The sequence below is a fragment of the Corvus hawaiiensis genome, chromosome 5, assembly GCF_020740725.1.
Source record: "Corvus hawaiiensis isolate bCorHaw1 chromosome 5, bCorHaw1.pri.cur, whole genome shotgun sequence".
NCBI classification, from domain to species: Eukaryota; Metazoa; Chordata; class Aves; order Passeriformes; family Corvidae; genus Corvus; species Corvus hawaiiensis.
In genome coordinates, this window is record NC_063217.1 from 69,075,322 (window position 1) to 69,091,753 (window position 16,432).

The 16,432-nt window shown below is 42.5% G+C and overlaps 1 protein-coding gene across 1 annotated transcript; it reads left to right on the top strand.

The window, feature by feature from the left end:
- The first annotated feature begins 700 nt into the window (after positions 1-700).
- PGRMC2 (progesterone receptor membrane component 2) lies at positions 701-13,119 on the top strand. Its single transcript, XM_048302860.1, has 3 exons — positions 701-1,064; positions 10,700-10,855; positions 11,906-13,119. The coding sequence occupies exons 1-3, from the start codon at positions 737-739 to the stop codon at positions 12,001-12,003; spliced, it is 582 nt and encodes a 193-aa protein (XP_048158817.1). The 5' UTR covers positions 701-736; the 3' UTR covers positions 12,004-13,119.
- Positions 13,120-16,432: the final 3,313 nt, after the last annotated feature.

Sequence of the window (16,432 nt, forward strand, 5' to 3'; positions counted from 1 at the left end):
CCCTACTGCATCAGCCTTCTGTTAGCAATCACCCCGTTTTCTGACAGCCAAAAATGGAAGGGTACGTTTACCCTCAGCAGCGAAGTGCACCCAACAGCCCCCTGAGCCGACGCCAAAGGCTTCGCCTCCTCCGCCTCACAGACCGGCCCTGTGTCACCCGAGCGGGCAGCGCCGCCGCCTCAGAGCCCTGCGCAGGCAGACGTGTCGCTCACTCGGCAGCTGCCGAGCGGGCGCTGCACGACGTGGCCGCACCGCGGTGGCCAAACACTGCCGGCCTTCGACCCTTTCCCCGGTGGCAGGGACGGGCGCCTCCCGCAATCCGCCCTCCCCTCCCGCCCCGCGGGTCCAACGCGGCGCCCTCAGACCCTCCCCCCGCTCCCGGCGGTTCCCGCCCTGTGCCGCGGGGCGGCGGCGCGAGCGGCCCCTCACGGCACAGCGCCGCCCCCCGCGCGCCGCCCCCGGCCCCGCCGACGCCACCTGGGCGCGCGGGTAGGGGGGAGGAGGGCGGTGCGCGCGCACGCGCGCTGGGGGCCGCGGCGCCTCTCGCGCGAGCGGCGCGAGCGCGCCGTTGGGCTCGGCGCGGGGCGTGCCCGCGTCCCGATTCGCCGGCGGGGCGCGAGCCGGGCGGGGGCGGGGCCGGCGCGGGCCGGCAGCCAATGGGGAGCGGGAGGGGCGGGGGCGGGGGCGTGTCCGTCGCCGGGCGTGTCCCGGGCGGGCGCGCGCTGTCCGGGCAGCGATGGCGGACGATGGGCAGGGGCGGCTCCGGACTGAGGGCGGCCGCGCGGGCGGCGCGGTCGTGGCGGCCGGCGAGATGCTGCTGAGCGTGGGGCTGCTGGCGCTGGCGCTGCTGGCGGCCTACCGGCTGTACCTGCGCTGGGGAGCGCGGAACGGGCCGGGGGGCGCGGCCCGGCAGGGCGAGGCCGCCGCGCTGCCGCGCATGAAGCGCCGGGATTTCTCCCTGGAGCAGCTGCGCGAGTTCGACGGCGCTCGCAACCCTCGCATCCTCCTGGCTGTCAACGGCAAAGTCTTCGACGTGACCAAAGGCAGCAAGTTCTACGGGCCCGGTGAGACGGCGGGGGGGATGGGGGAGTCCTGGCCTGCGACCCGCCGGCGGTGTTACACTGGTGATGCTCAGCGGGTCTGGGTTGTCCTCAGGCAGCCGTCATTTTCCCAGATGCCTTGATTTGGATGTGCCATGGTTAATTCTATTTTTTTTTTTTTTCCTTCTGTCTCTTCTAGTAGGTTTCTCAAGTGCAGCTGAGCAGTGCTTTCTTCGTTGTAGCGCTTACGGCTCAGGAGAGGAAACCAAACAGCTGGTTATTTATTTAGGTGTAAATGCCATATTGAGTATGACTTTTAGTCGGGATAGAGACAGGCAAGGAGAGCTCTGGGACTAGTATGTTGCTGCTGTTGGGAAGAGTGGAAATCAAGCCAATCTCGTAAACAGGCAGACAGACCACTCCTCTTCGGAGAGGAAATGTGTATTTCAAAGGTTCAGAAAAGTAAGCTTCAAAGAAATGTTCTGGTTTTGTATTCAGCTTGTACACTGTGAAACTGCAGCATATTTTCTCATGATAAACAGCATTCTTAATAATGAGGTGGGTAAACTTACTGTGTTCACAACTGATGCCAAAGGAAATGAGGGTTATGACTGCTGATAATTTTCTTCTTTAAACAATGGTGGTTTGAAAAACTTGATCTAATCAAACTATGCAGGAGTTTTCATAGTAGGCATGGCAGTCTTCCTTGTGAGAGGGGTGGAGGGGAGAGAAGATGCCTCCCACTCCCCCAGGAAATAGTTCAAATTAAGTAATCATTTATTATTATTTAATAATTGGGTTTACAAAAAGAAAAATACAGAGCTGTCATGTTACAAGCCTTTGGTTCTTGGCGGGGAAGGGACAAGCAGTTCTGTGGTTGAATTGGGCTAGAATTTTGTAACTACTTCACCCTCAAAGTTTGTGATGCCAGTTGCAGAAATTGAAACTGCTGTAATTGAATCAAAATGCTTTTTTCGCTGGCTACTGTAGAAGTTCACAATGGAATCTGAAGTACCTTGCCATGCTTTATATTGTTTATTAACCAGTAAAGCTGAGAAAATGTAGCCTGGTGAGCTGCAGCTTTCATGACATTTAATCAGGCTAGTTCTTTTGTCTCTCTTATTTAGGGGTTTTTAAAGTGAGACCTGTGAGCTGACATAAAATGCAGGTAATACATATGCTGCATGCAACTTAAAACACCAGTAAGCTGACAGAGTGCTCCGTGAAATAATACTGAACCCTGATCTAAACCTTCACTTTCTCCCTTTTGTGTATCAAACTTCAGTCAAATGTTAGGTTCTCCTCTCTAGATACCATCAGTGGTTCACACTGTCAACCTCTGGAAGCCTATTATTATGAGGAAGCTAAAACTTAATGTTCTAGGACATCAATCTGCTTTTTGATAACTGGTAGCAGCTGGTTTCCTCAAAAGCAGTGCTTCTAGCTTTTCGTGAAGAGGGACAAAGGCTTTTTATTTTTTTTGTCCCTGTAGTGAAAGATTGCCTTTTTCTAACAGAAGTGACATCATTTTCTTCTATCAGATCTGTAACTTGGGGTGTTGCATGTAAAGCTCAACCAGTGCATCATCAGCTGTGTGTTCTCTGCCAAATGTGCTGATTTTTGAATTGTCCTGACATGGTTTCCCTCTTTGGAGACATATTAGGGATTTTTTTCTTGCAACTGTTTTGTGGCTGAAAAGAAAAATACTAATAAATAGTTTGCAGGCCTTAAAGACCTGAGAAGAGTTCAGGTGGAAAAGTCTCCTACAGCTGGTTGAGATCTTTTCAGAAAGGCTTCAGCCAGAGTAGCCAGATGCCCACAGCAGTTCTCATGGCAATTTCATGTCTCATAGCTGGAGTGTGGCAAGGGAAGTGCAAAGCGTACCAACAAGCATGGCCAAATTTTAACAGAAGAAAGAGCTGAGAACATTGGCTTTGCTGATATTTCAGTTTCTGACTGTGGGCAGTTAGTAGTTTGTTGAGGTACTGATGTGAAGAAAGAGTGCTTCAGCTTTGGAGGCAGTGGAAAGCAGTGGCTGAGGGCTCACTGTCGGTCTTCAGCAAGTCTGGAGTGCTGGGTTAATGTTGAATAACCTGTCTCAGGTGGCTTCTCATGTCTTGATAGTAAGGTCTGTATTTTCTCCTTCAGTGTAGTTTGGATGCCAAGATGTTCCTTATTTTTCTACTTATAGCAGAAGGTTTAAAATGCACAAAAGAGTCATCTAGTCCAGATTTTTGTCCAACAGTGGAGATTTCATCAAAGTTTCCACCAAACTTCTGATTTTATTCAAAGTTGTCCTGGTTTTAAGTTCTGTCCAGTGAATCCTGTTACACTTTGGTCCATTTCATTGAAGAGCCCTTTACGTCCATACAGTTAAGGTATTTTTAAGTAATGGTAGACTGTTGAAGCCATCCTTTCAAACAGCCATGAACTGAAAACTTCATTTTCTCTAACACTTAATCCAAATGTTTCCCAATTTGTTTTTGTTTTTGTTTTTCTCATGTTGTCTTCTTTAAGTCTTCCACAGTTTATGTTAGTCTTTGGTATGTCTTTATGTATTTCAGCTAAGAGCAAGGAAGGGTTACGCTGTACGTATAACAGTCTGTGCTTCCAAAAACCACTTTGCTTACATTGAGCTCTTAATTTGAAACTTTACTTGCCAAGTTCTTTTCCAAAATGCTGCTCTGTCCTGCAAATACACCATTTGTTTCAAGACTTCACTTAGGTGTATTAAATGCCACTTCTGCTTGTGCCCAGATGAGTAAGTGACCTAGAATGCTTTGACTGATTATTAAATCTAATTAATTGCCTTTCCCTTTATCATCCACAAGCTCCAAAAGAAATAAAGTAAACAATTAGTGGTTCACTGTTAAAAATATCACATAACCAGACTGTCAGAGAACCTCTATTAGGACGATTTCCCATCTGTAATTACATCTCATGACTTAGGGTCTAGTCATTAATACCTTTTGTGTGTGCTGTGTTGGTTTTATATCTTATAGTGAGAGACAGATTTTTACTTTTCATTTATTGTTGCATTGAACTTTGTGCTTGTTTGCATCAAGATTTCAGGTTGTAAACTTGTCAGTAGAAGAGCGTTGTAAGAGTTAAAGTACTTTATGTCAGCAAATCTTAGTATTTAGCATTTAAATTTGCATGCCAAGGTAATGCTTTAAACAGGTTTTGATTAACTTAGCAAATACTTTGTGCATTTATGAAAAATATGCATCTTTGAGCATGACAAAGCAAGATTATGTGCAACCCTGAGTATGCAACTGTTTGCGTCACTTCTTGGTTCTTAATGTTTCATGATCTTAAAAGAATCAATTTCCTGACTTTCCTTCACTGCAGTATGTTGTCACTGTCAACTCATTTCTCATCCCACTCATCTTTCACGATGTCATGAAGATTCCTGATTTTCCAAGTTTGCCAAGAAGAATAGATTAGATAGTAGTAGTTCCTTCCACAAAAAATATTCCATCATAGTTCATTTTCTGTGAAGGGAAAACTGCCTTTATTTCGTTGTAGTAAACAGCATCATTTTTTCTGGTAATTTGTATAAAAATAATCTGATGGTGTTAGACTTCCTTCGGAACTGAGTGCTGTAAATTTCACTGTGTCTCTGTTGACCACATGGCAATGGTGCTTTTCCATCCTTTCCAAGGGTATGGTTAGAGTGAAGTGTTGCAGGAGGGACACTACATATGTTGTATGTGGAGAATACTGTTACGGGTGGCCTTATCTTAAGAACACAACAGGCTGAGGGGTTACACATAAGTACAGAGGATAAGACTGGGGGAAAGAAATGCCTTCTGTAAAGTGCATGAGGTCTTAGTGGTTCTGATGTTTGTCAGCTCTTTGGTTGTCTATGTAGTAGAGGTGTCTCTCACCTTGGGATTCAGCTTTTCAGGGAAATAGCATTTCTGGATAAAGAAGTGGAGTTCCAGCCAGAAGCAGTAAAACTAAAAGGTGTATGCAGGCATATTGGTGAGAGATTGTTTCCCTCCTTCTGCTCAAAGGGAGTAGTGCCTTTGCTGCCAGGATGGAGGTTGTTCTGAGCCTCCAGGCCGTGTTCATGGAGAGCAGTAAAGTGGTTTTGTGCAGGAAGATCAGCACTCTGTCTCCTCTGCTTCTGCTCTGTGTGTCTGTCAGTTCTCTCTTTCTTGTTTTTTAAATTTCTTTTTCCCTTTTTCACAAGCTCAGTATATTCCTTAAAATTTGAACAACTGTGTGTTTGATAAGAGGTCTGTGTAAATTCCTGGTTCCTATTGAAACCAATGATGTTCCAGTCACAGAATTGATTAGGCTGGAAAAAAGCTCTGAGATCATTGAGTCACCTGACATTTGTGGGGCCTGATCAAGCAGGTACACTCAAAGCAGGATATATTAAATGTGATAGGGACATCCTTGTTAGTGATATGTAGATGTTAAATCCAGTACACAGCAGCATTGCTCTCACTGAACCAAAAAACCTGGCCAGCTTGTCTTACTAGGAAATAAACTAGTGGTCAGAGCATTTCTCACTAAACCAAGATGTGGAATCTTGGTCCTTCTCAAGAATGCAACTATCTTCCAGAAAGCTCCTGACTGCTGAACTACATGCTCTCTTAGCAATGCTTGTTGTCTGCCCCTTCAGTTGAAATTGGGTCATTGATTCTTGCACTTTTTGTTTTCAGAGTTAAAAAGCAAGTAAGCAAAAGAGAGAGTGAGACTCTCTGGCCTTGTGCCTGAGGAGTAAGGTTTAGACCCCTGTTTCTAGGCAGTTCCCATCTTAGCACATAGACTTCACATCTGTAGAGTTCCCATTTTAGCATGTGGATTGGTCTCCTACTTTCCATGCAAGTTGTAACTTAAATTTGACCCACATCTTTCCTTTCATGTAAATCTGGAGCAGTAAAGTTAAAATTATGTCACCTTGAATTCCCAGTGATAAATGTTGTTAGAAGCCTTCTGCTTTCAAGCTACATCTCCAAATGGCTTAGTCTAACTTTCAGCTTTTTCATTCTCTCGTGAAAAATGCAACAAACTGAATAAGCACATGTCAGGATTCAGATAGAAAATTTGAAACAGCCAGTGAAGTTTTCACTTCAATTTGGAGTGGAAGAAGCAGCAAAGTCATAGAATAATGCAGTTGTTAAAAATTCTGTAGCCTGTCTCCCTTTGCTCTAGTTCACATTGAAGGGGAGATTAGTCCTTATTCTTGTCTGCAGATTAACAAATGTTGTCCATGAGTATCTGAGCTTCAGCCAAAACTGGGGTTTATTTACAGTAGCTGTATGGGTCCCACAGATGCATATTTGGTGATTGCTTTGAAGTGCTTTTTGACTACTTGAAGAAACCAAAGCTGCTGGTTTAAAACTGAATCTTGTTGTTAACCTGTGTGGCTTCTTTAGAGAAATCACATGGACCTTGTGAAAACGAGTACTTAGCTTACCTATCACTTCATTAGCTATAAAGTCCACATGTGGCTATCTGTGGTGTAGTCCCCGTGCTGCCCCTTGGAGTGATCCAAAGTTCAGTGTACAACGTTCACCTTTGTTGCTGGTGTTGGAGTAATAGTCTGGGATGTTCCACAAAGCTGCTACTGAACTGAAATGGTCAGAGAGCCTCTTTGGCAACCAGGGATATACTCTGAAGTTGGATACCAGCATAGGTTTTGCTGGGGGAGCTATTGGCCAAACTGGCTGGAAATTGAAATGTGTGCTGTTCCAAGATGCAGTTTAGCCTGTTTTGGAGGAAGTGATTTGAAGTAGTGCTTCCAAATACAAACTTCATGGTTCAAAATTTTTAATATGGTGCTTTAGGTTGAATAGATTATTCCTTGTCTGCAAAGAGAAATTAAATCTTAATTAGCGAACCAAAACAGCACTATGAGATGCAGAAATCTTAAGTGCATTTTTGTTGTCTGAAGAGACTTTGACTTCACCAATTCTCAAGCTACCCAGTTTATTGTGAATAAAGACAAGTGTCAGGCTGGAACAGGATGTCAAATTCATCAAGGCTGCTAGATTCTTAACTGGATTCTGAAGGGAAGTGAAGCTCTGCAGGTGGTGGGTAGCAACGTTTTGCATGTGTTGTAGCTTAGAGAAGGATGTACTTTATACAAGGTGGAGTTGTAAGATCGATGAGGACTTTATACAGGGGAAATACGGTGCATGAACATGGAGGTACAGATGTGGAGATAGGCAGGCAAATACATGGGCTTGATAACTGGTCTCAGGGCTAAAATAAACAAAGGCTCTGAAACAGAGTGCTTTAATATGTGAAAGCCATGATGGGAGGAAAAGCATTCTTAAAGGAACAGTTTTCCTTTATGGAAGACTCGTACCTCCATATAACCAAGTAAAGTGTAGCAGGAGTGTTTTAATTGGTTTTGACACTTCCCTGACTCCTGTTGTTGAGGTATGCCAAATAGGGGTGGGAGGAGAATTTTTAAAGGCATATTTGACTGTGAAATAGCTAATGTGGGGATATAGGAAAAAAACCCACTGAAATTTTGTGATACGGTTTCAGAAACTTGCTTTGGTTTACATACCTGTGCTACAAGCTGCTCTTCCTGCCCTCTCTTCAGCATGTCTGTCATGTCATGCTGCAATCAATTATTTACAGCAGGAGCCAGGCTAAATAGGTGGGCAGACAAAAGGAAAGGAAAGAAGGACTGTGGGTAGGGCTTGCATCAGACCGTGAAAGAACTCTGTGGGAGTGTGTCTAGGATTGCACTGATGTCTCTACCTCAGAGTCATGTTCCTGAAGTATATTTTTCCCTGGGGTTTTATGTGCTGGCACCTTCCTGGACACTTCTCCAAGTGCAATGAAATCTGATATGCAAAATACCTTTTTAAGACTGTTGCACCAGTATTTGATATAAAAGTGAGTAATAGACTAGGGTTTAGAGCAGAACCCCAGAACTGTATGTTTTGTATTCATATAAAATACTGTACTTAAACTCTGTGTAGAAGCACCTGAATGGAAGCTTTAAATCTTGAAGTAGATTGCTCATACTGGGATCTCTGAACTTCTGCTTAGCAGCTCAAGTGAAGCCAAGCTTACGCCATTTATTAATAGTCACAATTCAGTATTTACCTTCTGGTAGAGGATTAAAGAATAGGACACATTTCTAAGTTACATTTGCAGAGCTGGAATTTAAAATGCTGTCTACTGAGTCCAAAGGTTGGATTTTACAAGTTAGCATTCCATTGAGTGCTTGGACCTGGCTTGATGATTCCTCTTTGACTTCTGAATACTTCTGCAGTAAACATTCTGGAATGTTAACATTCAAATTCAATTTTAGAAAAGAAAAGAGATATTGGTGTAATAGCATCTGAGATTACAAGATACTTGCAGAAAATTTGCATCCATTAATCCTAATGCAAACTGATGAATTCTAAAATCTTTCATGCTTTCAATTAAGTGTATTACTGAGATTTAAGAATGTTCAGTGCTTGATACAGATAAATATAATATCATTCTCTTTTTAATATAAATAATTGGAATCAAGCTGGTGGACCAAGAGGTGGCATCTCAGCAGGTGCTGTGAAACTCCATTAACCACTAAATGCAGGGTAGAAGGGAAGGGGAGCAGGGCGCTACTCTCTGATTAGCCAGACTTTGGAAAACACCTTGTGCAAATAGTAGGATTTATGGACGTATTTGCTTGAAACGCTTCAGGGAAAGGAAAAACCAGGAACAGCATACTGTTGGTGGGGTCACTAATTAACAATTTATAATTGCTTTAAGGATTTACTAATTGTGGTGTTTGTAAGACCTGTTTATAGGTCCCCTGTTCTTCAATCAGAACATCAAAAACAAGATCACTTGAATGATTGCTGTTTTGCTTGCAGCAGGACTTTTTGTTTGAAGAAACTCTGTGTTGTGTTGCAGATGATGGTCTTTGCTGCCTCTTAGCCTGTTCTATGGAAGTGACTGAGCATGCAGAGTGCGTTGGTGTAGGATTGATTTCAGTCTCTAAATCTTGCTTTTCAAATAAATACCTAATTCAGGATGCAAATAGGAAAGATACCCCTCTAGACTTTGTTCCTCTGAAGTACTGTACCTGTAGTCCCTGATCCCTGAGGTAGTTCTTGTGAACACTGTTCCTGGAGCTAAATACCCGAAAGGATGAGCACAGAGATGCTGTTCATCATTATGGTCAGCGTGGTACAGTGCAAACTTCCAGCTGATAGTTCATTCTCTAATACCTACTTCTTGTGAAACTGTGCTTTGAAATCGGTTGGTTTATTTCCAGAGAGACAAGGGAATTGTCTTTGGCACACAGGACAACCTTCTGTTCTCAGGTTTGGCTGTAAGCAGTTTACAGTGCCAAGCACTCCGGGGTGGAGAGACGACATCAGTTCTGGTGAGGACGTAGTTTCTTCTAATCCGTATGGTACTGGGGTTCCCTGCTTCAGGAGTTCTTCCTGCTGTGTTCAGCCTCTGTCTCAGCCCTGGAGTCAGTGCCTGGCAAGAGCAGATAGGTGTGGGGGCTGGAGCAAGTGGCCTGGGAGGAACCAGCCTTTCGGAATGACTCCTCATGGTTCGTCCTGGTGCAGAAGAGGTCTGAGGTGCTCCAGCAGGCAATGGAGGGGGTGAAGGACAGTGTGTTGCCACTTGATTGTGTTCATTCTTGCCCATGGGTGCTGCCTTTTCTTCAGGCTGACGGCCACTGTTGAGAGGTAAGCCAGAGAAGGGTTCTGGCCTGGTCATCACCAAGTAGGGAGCACTGTGTAGCAAGCCTTGGGTACTCTGTGGTGCTAGGCTGCTGCAGTTAGTGCAGAAAATTTTAAAGTGGTTTTTTTTTTTCTTGTATTGGTTTGGGGTTTTTTAATTGATCTGAATTTAAGATATTTGGTTTTAGGTCAAGAAAATCTAAAATAACAATATGCTTAAAGTTCTTTCAGTTAATTAAAATTTGGGAAAGCCAAATTATCCTGCAAATTGTTGGTTTGCAAATCATCTATTTGTCTTGGTAATAATGTTTATTTCACAGTCATTGCTCAAAATTTTATTGGGATATTTGTGCTAATATGCACTGGTCAGAAAGTACAGAGGAAGCAGGTGCTTTATATTCGTAATGTGACAAATTTGTGCTGTTTTCAAGATCATTACAGGCTAAGGGTGTGGGGAATCTGCTGCCCAAAATAAGTGAGATGATATCCTCAGAAGTAAGAAATGTCACAAAAGATGTAGAAAGCTCTTGCAATTCTGTCAGTGAAGTGAAATCACTAATTAGCCCTCCTACGTTCTATTTATTTATAATAATGGATTTCTAATTAAGCTGTCTATGCAGTTTGCTTCTGTTTATAGCTGACTTGTAAATATTCAATGTGTTGCTTAATAGAAGTATATTTCTTTTGAATTCCAGCCTCTGGTCCCTTTGGAATTTGCATCAACTGGCTTGCATCAACTGACAGGGATTTTTCCAGATATCCCTTCAAAGCTATTTTCCTGGTTCTGCTTCTCTCAGCAGACTTTATCTCCTAGTGATATTAAAGATTGAATTGCAGTGCTGTTGAATGTCAAACAGCCATGGCATTGAAACTGCTGCTGTTCCCATCACTGCAGAAATTTAATATATGGCTTTGGCAGACTGCGTAAGGAACTGAGATTTGGTCACCATAAACAAAGACGTGAAGGTATCAATTTTGTCTTTTTGTTTCCAGAGGGTCCATATGGAATATTTGCTGGCAGAGATGCCTCCAGGGGACTAGCAACTTTCTGTCTAGATAAAGATGCACTCAGAGATGAATATGATGACCTATCGGACTTAAATGCTGTACAGATGGAAAGTGTAAGAGAATGGGAAATGCAATTTAAAGGTAAATTCTCAAATTATCAGCTTAAGGAAATGCTTTTAATAAAAATGACTGATTTGGGCTTGGGGAAGCTTTTAAAGAGGTGTTGACAGTAATATTATCACAGACTATGCTGAGTCAGAAGGGTCCCCCAAGGATCATTGATTTCAACTCTTAGCCCTGCACAGGACCATCCCCAAGAATCCCACCCTGTGCCTGAGAGCATTGTCCAAACACTTCTTGAACTCTGTCAGGCTTGTGCTGTGACCCTGGGGAGCCTATGCCAGTGCCCAACTACCCTCTGGGTGAAGAATCTTTCTCTTAACACCCAACCTAAACCTCCCCTGACAAAACTTGAGGGTTATGTCACTGGTCACCACAGAGAAGTGTCTGCCCCTCCTTGTCCCCTCGTGAGGAAGTTGTAGAGTGCAGCGATGTCCCCCCTAATGTGTGTGCAATATAACTTCGTTAAGAAAAGACCAGGGATTTCAAGCCTTTCTTCCACAGAGGGGTTTTCACTATATTTTACTACAGCTTTTTTAACCTTTTAATTTTATACAAGAAAACTGTCCTCTTCGCTCTTCAGCACAGAATTTCACTCTCAAATCTCATCAGCCTAGCTGGTGGAACTCCTCCCCGAGGTTGTTGGCTGTGGATGCCATGAAATTATCAGTAGGACTAAAAGTTGTTTTAAGATAAAAGGTTGAATGAGTTTGTCTTGAAATAATTTCTGACAAGTATGGAAGTATGCTTCTGGAGGGAGGGGGAATCATTTTTCACACTAATTGAAATCAAAACGGGCTGAAGAATTGAAGAGCAGCAGTTTTTGGCCCTTGGGTGATAAATCTTGCCTTGATCAGCTAGAGGAGAATGGAAACAAAGTACTCACAGTTACAGAAAGTAATGGTAGAAAGATTGCTTTAGGAGGCCAAGCTTGCTGCTAAATTACCATCAGTTTCAGTGACTGAGATTTAGAACTGTAGTGTGTAGGAGAAAAAGTGAATTTGCAGTAGTATGGGCTAGCAAGCAAATGCAGCTGTATTTAATTGTAATGGAATCATAAATCTCTTTCAGAAAAATATGACTACGTAGGTAGACTCCTAAAACCAGGGGAAGAACCATCAGAATACACAGATGAGGAAGATACCAAGGATCACACTAAACAGGAATGAACTTTGTAAACAACCAAAGTCAGGGGCCTTCGGAACTGCAACCTCTTACTCCCCATCACAGAATGTCCTGCATCTTTGGGTACAGTTCATCTGCTGCGGAAAAACATTCAACAGGTTTTGTACAAGGAAAATAATATACTCACAAATGAAGATTTGAATACTAGACATTCTTTGTGCTGCCAAATTTTTTGTTGCAGTTTATTTGTAATGTCTGGTTAGGCTTCGTTAGTGAAGAGGGGCCAGGGATTTAAAGGCAAACATGCTATTCCTTTTTATCAGTAAGCTGAAGCCTTCAACTAGTGTATCTTACAAGCTCTCTAAAAGACGTGAGTCTTCAAGCTCAGAGGAAGGTTTGAATCTTGTTTTGTGTGTGTCTTCTCCTTCAGCATTAAAGAAAGATGTACTCATCCTCATCAGCATCAGTAGGTTAGGCTACTGAAGCCGGTGTTAAAAATGTGAATTTCCAATTTTGTTTTGTATGTGGGCGTTAGTAGCCCGGCAGAATACTTCAGTTCTCTAAGAGAAGTCCGTGTAGATTAGGATGGGGATAAAATTCATCCTTTTCTCAAAAGGATTGGGTAAAAAAGTTTCTTCTGCAACAACTATTATCTGAAGCCTGCCTCTCCCCCTTTTTCCCATCCTCTAAATCAAATCAAATATTAATTGTGCCTTATTTCGCTTACATAGACTTGAATTGTTTTAAGGGACAGCCCCCAAATTGCGGTTTCATAGTCACTACAAGCAGCAGTGAGACTGAATTGGAATGTTCTGTTGACTGAAAACCTTGATGTCATTCTGTGTATAGAATGTAAAAGAGGAGTACTCAGTGTTACTGCCATATGTTAATACTACATATACTTAAATTAGCATTGTGATGGCCAAATGCATACTCCCATGCTTCTTTTTAATGAATTACAAACACACAAAAAAGTCTCCCTTCCTCCTCTTCCAGAAGCTGCCTAACTTTTGGGAGCATAGCCTTCACACCCCCGTAGAGTGAAGGGGCGTTGCGCGCGTGTCTGTGTGTGTGTCTGTCTGAATGCAAGACTTGGGAGGGATTGTTTCTGCAGATATTGTAAATACGAGTACCATTTTAATAAAGCATGTACAATACCACATGTGCTGTCAGACTGTGTGTAGAAGCTGTTAAGCAGAGCTGGAATATGATGCAATAAAAAGGGGAAGAAGTCTTGGCTAGATGAAGCAGCTGCAACTATTAATACTGCTCCTTGTACTGGTGGAGTTATTCTCCCTTTCAAGTCCCAGCTGTTGAGGAATCTTGAAGACTTACTCAGGTAAGCTGTATTTAAGAGACTAAACCTATGCCAGTGAATTTATGGTGGGGGAAAAAAGGGGGAACTGAGTGTATAGAGTATAAGGAAAATGTCTCATGGTATTAACAGGACAAGAACAGCAGTGTCGTGGCTTATGTTTGTACCTCTGGTTGCAGATTTCACCTGTGATAAGTCTACAGTAACAATTTTTATATATATACATTCTTTTGAACTGTAAACTCTGAAATTCCAGGGATGACTACTTTTTTTATTCCTATTTGACTGAAAGAAATTCATATTGATGTAAATGAAATGAATAAACAAAAACTCCTCTGTGGAATTGTGTGTAACTGACATGTCCTAGAAGGCAGGTTGAATTCTCTTTCTTGCATATCCATCCTTGGAATAGAATCATTTTAGCATGGAAGAAGTAACAGAAATGGGGCTGTTTCTCCATAGAAGTTATGTTTACAGGCTCCTGTACAGGCTGGATGCTCCTGGGAGGTGTGAATTCAGTAAGCGCTGGCTTCTGCTTGAGTCACGTCCTTATAAGCTGAGCAATGGTGCAGTGTCCAGGCCAGGATTGAGTGTCTGCTACTCATCTAACTCTGCTGAAATGCTGGGCATGCTGCTGTAACTAACCACAGAAATACGTGGTTTAGATGGAACAGAGGGAACTAAGGACAAATAAAAGCTTCCTTGCATAAGACAGGGGCTGGGAGTAATTAAACACCAGTTCTATATCTGGATGCTTCACTAGGGAATCTTTTTCTTTTAAGTAAGTGCCGCTATAAAAGGTTTTACACTACATTTACAGTATGCCTTTCACTTTTAGCTGTTGCACAGCTGTTGCAACTCATCATGGCACCCAGCTTGTCTAGCTGTGGAACAAGAAAAGGCAGGCAGCTTGCCCAACTCACCCTTAGGACAATTGGATAGGTTGTTTTTCCCCAGGCTTCCACGTGAAAATACATGTATGTGTACAGCTTCTACTATACAGAGTCATAGCTGGAGGTTCTTGACACTTGCTGTTTCTCTGCTCTTCAGTCAGTGCAGCTATTGGTATTGCTACATCTGGCACAGCTGTAGCATTCGCTGTTCCTCATGCTTGTATCTGCTTGATGGACTAACTTCCTACTGGAGAAAGAAAGGTGACTTTCGAAGGAAGAGTAGTTTTGCATCTGCTGTGACTTACAGTCCAAGTGCAGAATTTTCCTCTCCCTTGCTATTGGAAAGGCAGCAAAGTTTAATCACAGTGAAGTTACACATAGTTCTGTTACTGGGTTTTTAAAATTGCTTTAGAAGGACAATGCTTAAATTTTAACTTTTAGGATTAGCTGAACAAGATGGGTAAAGGGTGAGTTTTTCTTTGAAGCACCTTAATGGTAACTATGAAGAATACAAAACTTGTCCCATGGCAGCAGAATGTTGCATAGACTGAATTTTGATGTCTAGTGGATTTCAATTAACCTCATCCATCCTACATACAAAGTCACTGGTGATCTAAAGCTGGCAACCTAAAAAAAGTGCTTTAAAGCACACTGCAGCTTTCATATTTATAAAAAGTTGACACAGAGCATAATTTAGCATAACATCAGATCCATCCAAACTCCAGTGCAATTTTAATAATTTGATGGAGGCGTTCAACCTTGGAATACTTGTGTCAATCACTTGGTCAAAATTCACTGTTAAATAAAATGACAGGTTGATACTGTGTTAAATTTTGTTTAGGCAACATGAGGGTCTTGATGGAAGAATTTCTCATCTTTAGAAACAAAATACATTTCCAGTTTAATATATGACTTGTTTTCCTAGGCTAGACTTGGTGTTAAATTAGTTTTAGTCATCATTGCTTTTGACACCTCTGCCTCATTTTGTACACCGCTCCCCAAAAACGCTTCATTTTGGCAGGAGATATATTTTCAAACCTCCTAGGTTAAAAAAAAAAAAAAAAAAAAAAAAGGGCACCATGTTGTTACATGGTCTGAACATTTTGAATTTTCAGTGAGGACTACAGAATTATGTCACATGGTTGTACTTGTTTGTATCTTTTTATTGAGCTAGATCTACTTTTCTTTGAGGTTTAAATTTCTATCATTCAGAGTTGGGCATAGCACATAAAATCAGTTTGGCACTCTGTTGTTGGTGTTGTTTCACTTTAAATATCTCAGGTCTAAGCTATTTTCTAACTTTTTTTTTTATTCCTGCAAACTTAGTTTGATTTTACTGTCTTCACTGTAAAAGGCAGGGAGCCATTAAACCTTTCTTAGGCTTTGTTTGAGTCTGTTTGACAATACAGTAAGAGTTTCTGTGGTTTTATTTCCTCTAGGAAGAGGTGCTATTCCTCTGTATGGAATAGTACAAAAGATTTGGCTATTTACTCCCTTCCTCCTTAACATGAGTACTAATTTAACTCTGGCCTTGCAGACTGACTTACACGTGGAAAGCAAATCCTTCTCCTGGCTTCTAATCTATGGTTAAAGGTAAATGTTTCTTAACAGGTGCTCACAGATTTGGTTTAATCTTGCTTTGACAGAACCTGTGTGCCAGGGTTGGCTGAAGTGCAGGTGAAGGGTTGTTTACCTGAAACCCCAAAAGCACAGAGGGTGCAGACAGCAGAGAAGAAAGCTCTTGAGCTGACAGATCCAGCCTGGTGTAGCTGTGGGATTGGTCAGGAAGAGATCCTCAGCTACTCTTTAAGTGTCCTCTCTGCCTGGAGTGTCGTTTGTCACCTCAGCAGTGCCTGAAGCAAAGGCTGCAAACTGTCTTCCATCCATTCGAATGCTTTATCTCCCACAGAAATCCAAATCCCTGTTAAAACACAGACAGGCTACTGCTGCTCAGTGTAGGAAAACATCATCTGGTCTCCAACAGGAACAAGAGCCAGCTTGAGTCTTCCCTTTTAAAAAGCTGTTAGAATCCAGGATTTTGAGCATGACAAAAATCAGGTTTTAGGCAGGGTAGTGTCTTGAAGTATTTGTATGGTTATTTGCCAACAGAAGAAATGAAGAGAAACCTAGAAATTCTTCAGTAAGCACATGGGAGAATTTTTACACAAGGTCCAAAGCTTGCAAAGTGGTCAGTCATAGACCACTGTTAGAACACAACTCATCTTAAGACATAGTTAAGGTTGGAATAAATGGATGTTAAGAGGT

Bases quoted from the DNA above. Each gene is read 5' to 3' on its own strand.
- PGRMC2 (XM_048302860.1), top strand. From the start codon at position 737: ATGGCGGACGATGGGCAGGGGCGGCTCCGGACTGAGGGCGGCCGCGCG. The intron at 1,065-10,699 runs GTGAGACGGCGG...TTTTGTTTCCAG, and splicing joins CAGCAAGTTCTACGGGCCCG to AGGGTCCATATGGAATATTT. The intron at 10,856-11,905 runs GTAAATTCTCAA...AATCTCTTTCAG, and splicing joins ATGGGAAATGCAATTTAAAG to AAAAATATGACTACGTAGGT.